This window comes from Blennius ocellaris (genome assembly GCF_963422515.1).
Source record: "Blennius ocellaris genome assembly, chromosome: 2".
In the NCBI taxonomy this organism is placed as follows: Eukaryota; Metazoa; Chordata; class Actinopteri; order Blenniiformes; family Blenniidae; genus Blennius; species Blennius ocellaris.
Window position 1 is genome coordinate 8,682,135 of NC_137651.1, and position 9,076 is coordinate 8,691,210.

Below are 9,076 nucleotides of genomic sequence, written 5' to 3' on the forward strand. Positions count from 1 at the left end.
TCTAATCTTCTAATATTGAATAAATTACCTGTTTTCAACTGCAATGTAAATTGGATAAAACATACCTCCATAGACAGGTGTTGAATGTGTCGAAACTCAACCGGAACAAAAGCAAGCTGCACAACGGCAAAACTGCATAGTTATTTAGAAATGTGTGTTTTCATCAGACTCTATTGGTTTGCCTATTGGCATAGATCTCAGGTGCATGAACCGCATGACGGCTGACTGATTGTTCTCAAATCTACTCGTAGACTTTAAAATCAAAAGGAGGATTTCCTGTCTCCGCATTGCAAGTGAAGCAAAGAGGGAGGTTGTGGCTGCTCCACTTTTCCTTTCGCTGAGAGTCCCATCATGCCACTGGACCACATTCATTCCAAGTGCATCAGGTTCACTTGGAAAATTAATCCAAATAAGGTCCACACTCCCCCCCTACCATGTGACCCCACCTACCGCAATACATTTCAAGACTTCATCGAGATTGATTTAATCATTGTCACCCAGAATCAGTATTCCTGGTAAACGCAGCTGGTTCATAGGACGATGCTTGGATGTGAGTGCAGGATGAGAGTGACATGTGGGGCAGGATTTATTTCACTGTTGACTCAAGTCGGAGTTTGTCCAGAGTGATTTGTGATTATCATTGCAACCAAACAGCCTAAACTGAGTCTATGTTTTACCTTTCCAGCTACTGTGAATTGCATGAAAATGGTCTATATGTATACTTGCAGGAATCCTATCAATAGATTTCTTTCATTATTTTTCCATTATGGACTAAAATGCGAGCCGGCTGTTAGACTGCAGATGGATGGGTTGTCAGTAAAGCAGGAGCTCGAGGAAAATAAGTCATGAGTCTATGTGTAAGTGTCGTGGTCTCGGAGCGGAGTTCTGACATTTCCTGCCGTGTTTTGTATATTAATCTTTAGGAAAATGCCAGTGTAGCCTTCAAGAAGGAAAAACCTTTAAATTGTAATATTGTAGTGCCAGTGAGTGCAGCTGTGGATATCTCAACAGTCAATAATGATTCAGTTAGTCAGGAGTGCTGTAGAGGACAAGTCTTTTCTTTTTGTGTCCAAATACTTTGACGGTAATTGGTGATTCTAGTTTGCCCCTGGTCTGAGTGCGTGTGATTGCCTGTATTTGTCCTGTGATGGACTGTGATCGGCTCCAGCACCTGATAACACCCAAGTTGGATAAAGCAGTATATAAAATGGATTGATCAGAGGACTACAGACACAGGATGAAAATCTGGTAACCAATTTGCACTTTCAAAAAAGTCTGAGTTAACATCTGTCAAAGCAACGAAGGTGTGAACAAATTTCCGAAATTAAATATCCAAAGGACTTAAACTGGTATTTAGACAACAAAAAAGAACAATGTGTGAAAAGAACTGAGTTTAAGACCAAAAAAAAATCATGTTCATATAAAACACATGTGTTTTGGTTCCTTCAATTCCTTTGTTTTGAATTTTTATCAAATGACGTCGTTCAATAGACACAAGCAAACAGGTGGGAATGACTGCACCAATCCACCTCCTCATATGTTCAGTTTTAAATAATGTTGGGCTTGCCTGAAAGTAAAAACTGACATTTTTATTAACTGTTAAGCTGGTGAGGCCATTTATTTGATTTCATGTATAAGCATCACACTGACAATAAAGCCTGCAAATTTATAGTAAAAAGGGATATTTTGTGCTGGTTTAGACTTTGGTTTCCACTCCAAAATCATGCCCGAATAATTTATTGATGAGGAAACTGTGCATCAGATGTTGTTTTTTTATTAAATTAAGTGAAAGCCAATGATGGGGGGTTTCCGTAGTACCTCCCATAAGTAATGGCAGTTCCTATCATTTCTCTGAGTGATTAGAAAGTGCTTCGATTTACTCCACTTGCAACAAGATGTTGAGTAATGCGACATTTCTTTGACCCGTCGCTGTGGTTGTTTAATAAATTGAGCTTTGGACTTGACTTTACAATTTGTCTAATGCTCAGGCATGCAAAACAAACTCGGGTGAGTACGTACACAACACTCACACATGGAAGCTCACAAAACGGTGATGGTATTTCCTACACAAGGATGATTCATGACTACAGGACACTGTTAGGTAAGTACTCAAGTCCAGAGGAAAAACTACTCTGTAATGTTTTTACAGGACTTTATCAACCTCGTATTTACACAACTCTGCACCACTTTTTCCATCACTTTCGATGAAGTTATAAAGAAAAAAAAAAAAGAAAATTGTTTGGAGAGCTAACAATGGGGTTCATGTGCATCCAAAACCGCCATCCCAGAAGGGAAGGTTTGGTTCGTTCTTTATGGAAAGCTCTTATGCTGCAGCCAGAGACACAGGGCAGTAAAGCAAACACTGCGGTTCCTGGCACCCTGACGTCTCCCGTTATCAGACATGTGACAGCTGGCCTATCATCAGTCACGTCTTGCATTGTCTTTTTTTCCACAGTCTGCTGGAGGGAGGTGGAGCGAAATGTCAAAAACATCCATATAAACGGAAAGAATCCATCTTATCCTCACACCGGATGATTTTTTATTTTTTTTTTACCCTTCTACACTTGCCCAACCTGATGTCAGCGTCACTTCCAAGAAACAAATCATCAGGAGAGTTTTTGTAAAGTCATCAAAGTACATTAAAATCCTGTCATGGTTCACTTTTCGGCATCTTGTGTGAAGCTCTTCCACTGGAAGCTGACAGGGGATCATTATGAGATTAGGAAATATGAGACCTTTGAAATAAAAAATAAATAAATGAAAAAATGTCTTGAAACAGCTGTGGGCTCTCCTATATGAGAGTTGAACATAACTGTGGTTGAAGATTACCATCAATCATGTGAACTCACTATGAGCGAACACGACTGTCCAGAAACTGATTCATGTGATCATACATGCAGTGGACGTAAAAGCACCAGAACATTCACTGCTTGTCACTTAGAACATTTGTACACTGTGTTTACTCATTTAAAATAATGTTATTATTCATTCTAGTTACTATAGACTAATAATATGTATGGAGCAATGCTAACACTAATGCTAATGCAAAGAAAAGTTTCCAAACTTAAATTAAATAAAAACTTTAATAAAATTTTGTGACACCTGAAAACACAAGTAATGTTAGTGGACCAATTTGAAGAAGGTTTGTGTTATATGGTAAACGCCATTATATATTGCGATATATTATCTGCACTGAGAGAACAGACACAACAGAGTGAGAATCTTAAATCAGATTTATGAACAGATTTTCATGTTGGTTTTATCTGACAAGTGGAAAATCTGTGATTTATGTGCAAGAGAACAAAATCTTCAGAGTCAATCCCCTACGCAGACAGTGTTAAAATGGACTTGAACACTTGTGCTGGTGGTGTTTTTAAGATGACTATGATTAAACCGCTCGATTATCACTTTGAGACTTACATTTTTTTTTTTTTAAGTATTTTGATTTAATGCTTACACTGTAATGTTTATAAACTGCCGTGGGAGAAGAGGAAGAATTCCTGACAGGAGTCATTTCAGATTTCTGGCCGGGCGACCCTGCTCCCAGCAGCTCACAGCCTGGTGAGGGTTTCTTACAGAGTGGCTGGAATGAATCATCTGACTTAATGTGCTTCTTTGTTGAACGCTTGGCACTGGTTACCTGCAGACCAAACATCTGACTGGGAGATGCTAGGTCTGACATTGGAAGACCAAGACTTATATGCTAGTATTTGTTCCCCGCGGTGTTAAAAAACCAGTGATGAGGTGAGGCACTGACTCCAGAAAAGTCCATTTTAAGGTCATTTGTAATACATTTTTAACGGAGTGAATATGATTTTGCTTGTGTTTATGCAAGCAGGGCACAATAAAAACAACAGTGACGGTATGATATTACCTTTACTCATAAATGGAAAGTACTCAGAAATTACCCTGACGGTAAAGCAGAGGGACTGATTGCATTTGCGCTTCCCTTTTTCATTGTGGTATGTCAGATCAGCAGGAATAAATATCCTACAAAGCACTGCCTCATTATTACGAGAAAAAAACATTCTTGTAATAATGAGAAACAGCTCAGAAATACATTTCCTTGCAGTGGCAGTTCCATTTTTCCATAGTAACCTCACTTCATGAGTCTGATTTGAAAAAGAATTTTTGAAAATAGTTACTGAAATGAAAAACAAAAAACAAACATAACTTACATCTGTAGAAATATCAGGACACAACTATTTGAATTTATTTGATATGTAATTGCTTTTCACTTGTGACAGGACGCAAGGCCACATATGGTTATGGATTGCAAATCCATGCAAATAGAGAATTGGATTGCTAAAATCACGTTTTCAAAGGTATGAGGTTGCTAAAAAGAATGTATGTGTTATGCAAGAGATAAAAGAAGTGTGAGTGTTGAAACAATTATTCATCACATCTCTGCTATGATTTTGACAACAGCTTAAACAGTTATTACAGTAAAATTTGTTTGTAACCTGCCAAAGAGCTCGCAAAGACTGATTTCCCTTCAATAGAAAATGCTTTCATGTGGAATTATAAAAAAGCTGAAAACAAGTCTAATTTTCTCAAACACTTCCACAAGATTTGTAAGATACAAGGATAACTGTCTTTTTTTTCTTTAACAGTAACAACCCTTGTTTAAGCTGGTGCTCTGACTCAAATTGAACGAAATGAAGTCACTTCAGCGCAAATTACATCTCACTGCTGAAAATCAACACATTAAAATACTTTTGTAGATCTCGAGCAAGCTGAAGAAAATTACACCCAAAGGGACATCTGCATCTTATTCAGACAGTACTTCTAAAAGTTTAAAATATATATATATATATATTTTTTTTTTACGGCTGCGATTTCTATATGTCATATTAATCCAGTATACTGCAGTTGGCATACAACCTTTCCAAAAGAGGGGATTGAGCCAATGAGCCGCTAACAGCACATGCTACCACTAAAGAGAGAAGCACCACTTGTTTGGATTCTCAAGGAAATTCTAACATCAACACCAGAGCATTGCTGAAATTCACGAGTAGTGTTGATCAATGCATGCTGTCTAATCTGCACTGATTTCACTGAACTGAGCCAAAAGTGAGGTGTCATTGATTAATGGTTTAAATTCCTCCAGCCATTGCCAAATGAAGCAACTGGCTTCTTGTATCACTAAAGAAAACATCACGCAGCCTCCCTAATGCTTTGGAGAAAGAACAAATGAGATCTGAGTCCAATTCGTCATTGGTGGAAGGGCACCATTAACTGTGTCTACATATCTCCTGATACTCCATAAAGGTATAAAGCTGTGACCTTGGATCTCAATTATAAACAAAATGTAAATGCCACTGAGCAGAAATTGTGGCCGCAGAAAATGAATTTGAATGAAAACAGGCAACTCTATTGAGCATACAGGTTCGTTTGTAGACTGTAAAAGCAAGTCTGCATCCATCAGCATGCATGGGAGACAACAGATATACCATAAATCCTCCACATGGTTACAGAGTAGCCTGACAGTGGGAGTATTAACAAACTCCTTTCCAGGTGTTTCATTTGTAACCGTTACTCAAATGCATTTGTTGACAAAAAAGTATGCAGACAGCTGCACAACGCCATCATAACTCAAGGGGTAAAAATTCTTCAGCATAAGGGGCAAATGCATCCTAATAAGGTTTATGTTACTCGAACCATGTCCACGTGGTTTGTCTCAGGTTTGTTGCATAAAGACACATAAAACGTGTTTGAACTCCCCAAATATACAGTGTACGATATCAGAGTTATCACTTGAGATCAAAGTTGTAGTACGAAGCCAAGGCTGATATGTCTTGGCTCCTTTTGCTACTATATATTTTGCCTCAAAGCGTCTCACAATCTCAGTTGAATTTAAGTTGGCACAGAGGTTAAATGGCAGATGTGCTTTGATACGGGGAAGAGAAAAGGATTTTAAATCACAGTATCGATGACCTGGCAAAGCCAGGTGTCATCGTTATCATCAATGATCCAGAATTGAAGCAGGGCGAAAAACTTGTAAACTGGAAGATGAGAAACATAAACAAGAGTGACTTTTAGGCAAATAAATAACTGGCGAAATGGAGAATACCAAGCTCCATATGCAAAACATGTTTTACAGTTGGGTGCTGAATGACTCGAGAGAACCTCAGCCAAGACACAGACACCGCGAACCAATCAAAGCAACGCAGACTGAGGAGAAGAAGTAAACTCACTCGCTGAGTGATGGTAGGAGGAAAGGCATTTTCTCAACCTTTCTCCCTCTGTCTGGAGCAGATATGGTGCAGCTTCAAGCTGCCGGAACATGTTCCTGCAGTCTGCACAAGGCTTTCAGGGTCTGTCCACCCAGAAGTTCATCAGGGATGAAATAAACTATGTTTTGTTTTAGTTTTTTCTGTGAAGAAAGTAGGACCAGCTGGAATATTCTCCTGCTGACAGTTTTCCAGAAAGGATCCACTGCCGTGAAAATATTTGTGTGCATATATGAGCAAATAGAAGCTGCTTTCAATGAATGAAATGCATTTAAGATGCAGATGCATGGCAAATACGTTTTTTGTCACGCAAATTTAAATTGCTCACATTGCAGGCAACATTATAAGGACATGGGTTTTTCTCAAACTGTCAAACTTCAAACATTGTACACTCCTGGGTCAGAGATATAAAGATTTATACAATTAGTAGACACATCAATCACTGTTTGAATAGGCATGTATTATTTGAATGACAGTATGAACATATGATGCAAAGTGGTGTGATGAACTAAAACTTTTTAGAGATTGTATAAAATTGCACAAAAAAAGTCCTTTTTAATACAAAGTGAAACCAAGGAGAAAAGCATAAACAGTTGCAATTGCAAATTTGCCAAAAGTAGCATTAACTAAAACTACAACATATATAAATATTGCAACATAGTTACCAGATAAATATTGTTTATTTACTATGCAAAGGGTTTTTTTGGCTGTTTTTTTTTTTGAGGGACAAAAAGCAATTGCAGCAAAGATTGTGGCTCAGTTCATCTGCAGCACACACTTACCTCCTTGAAGAGAGGGCTGAATCAGTGCTAAAAGGAAGAGTCCACAGAAGAGCAACAGAATGTTTCTGTTAGCCATCTCGCTCCAAAATGCACCACCCCTCTACCGATCAGCTGGTTTTATTCTCTTCTATCTAATTACCCCTAGCCAAAGTCTCAAAGAGTGGTGAAAAAAAAAAAGGAGGACGATATGGGAGTCAATGTAATTAAGAGAGGGCAACGACTCTGGTTCAGTGGATCACTTTGCTTTTTTTCCTTCTCTATGTCTGGTGTTGCTGTTTTTATTCTGGTCACTCTTGCCAACAGTACAGTCACTGCTGCCAGCGAGGAAAGAGAGAGAGTGAGGGAAAGAGACACACACATTCAGAGAGAGAGAAAGAGAGAGAGAGAGCAAGAGAGAGAGCGAGAGAGAGAGAGAGACCCCCCCTCCTAAACCCCATCCAAAAGGGATTGAACTGTCTGCCAAGCATTTGCATGGATACCGAGCACACTTATCTGGAACAGGCAAGAAAGAGACTGAGGAAGAGCAAATCACATACCCAGATAATTACCTGCTCTTTGTGTCTCATTTTCAAGTCATTGCTTTTCAACACCAGCAGTAACATAAGTTCTAGCCTTCAGCGAGTGATCCAGAAAATTTTGACAAAGAGGAAAAAAAAACCAACACCACGGCAACTATCAAAAGCGTGTGTCCGCAAACTACGTACAAGAACAAGGCAAAGCAGCGCTGGAGGGAGCAGTGCACTGTGCAAGACGATCCATGTGAGGAGGGCAGTCACATGGTTCTGGTAAAGAAATGAGAAAAGCTGTCTGCATCACACAGAGATGACATCAAGCAACAAGCCCAAGAAACATCAGGTCAATGGTGTGTGCAATCGTTCATCCTGTTCATCTGGATAATTGGCATTGGAGGTCATGTAATAAAAGACAGAGCTATGGGTTGAGGGTTAAGCCTTGTAAGACCCACCTTCACACAACACACAATGTCTCCAAACCACATTTTCACAATCGGTCTTACCTCCATGCTTTTAGCAGGAGCTGCAGAGTACAGCGAGACAAATCCTAAAATATCCCCCAAAAGACGTTTGTCCTTTATACAGCGATCGGACAGAACTTTCCTCTTTCTTTATCAAATCTCATAAATCAGTTCAAATCAATTCCTTGCTGATTGGCTGTTTTGCACCAGAGCTCTCACACTGACCAGCAACACTCCAGACACCTGCGCATGGATTCATCTTGGTCCAATGTGTCCGACCCTCACCTGAGAGGCACCTCACCGCTGACACGGCTGTCACTGTCCATACTTTTTTTTGTTCTGCCTTGGGACACATATTTGGGATTTCAAGCAGTAGAGGCTGAGAAAATGTACTTTTTACTGGCAAGAGCTGCAGCCAAACTCATTACTCTCTCAGACACGAACCTGACAGATTGGGCTGTTGAACACATGCTAATGGCTTCTGCTTTCCAAGACACACAGCATCCTTCATCACGGTGACGTCCACCATTACTGTTCATATTCCCTCACGGTGACTTCACTGAAGTCGGGTCAGCTATGCTAACAATATCAGCTGTTAGAATTCACCCAGACTGGATGCAAAGCATATTTTCATTTGACTTATGAAGTAGTCATACGGCAATGGAAAAGTTTGGAATTTCCCGCCAAGTAAAAATTATTTCCATTTGTGCCAAAGAATCTCATGTGTGTGCTGCAACGAACCTTTGTTGTGCCATTCATTTTCTTTTTATGTTCAATGTCAAAACACTCTTAAAAGTTCTTTTGTCCAGCATACAGGCATTGTTCTCCCCCATTGTTTCTACATATCAGTCATTTTAATGGTTGGATCTTTATGGCATAAGGAAATAATTTTTTTTTAAAGTGTAAAAATATCCCAGGGGTAGTATAAAAGCTAAATCAAGTGAATAAAAGGCAATGTAACTGTGAGTCATTTTGGGAAACAAAAAAGTTGTGGAGATTTGGCTATAGGATAATAATGTAAAATCCTGACTTTGTTGCTCATTACGTTAGGTTATGTTCTCATGGCCTTCTCAGACAACGTTATGGCA

The 9,076-nt window shown here is 39.2% G+C and overlaps 1 protein-coding gene across 1 annotated transcript in view; it reads right to left on the minus strand.

The window, feature by feature from the left end:
* Positions 1-7,301, minus strand: part of elna (elastin a) — a 48,484-nt gene extending 41,183 nt beyond the window's left edge. Inside the window, exon 1 of the mRNA XM_080505850.1 lies at positions 7,016-7,301. Coding sequence (XP_080361976.1) covers positions 7,016-7,091 — 76 coding nt within the window. The 5' untranslated portion in view covers positions 7,092-7,301. The remainder of the gene's footprint in view (positions 1-7,015) is intronic.
* Between the last annotated feature and the right edge of the window lie 1,775 nt (positions 7,302-9,076).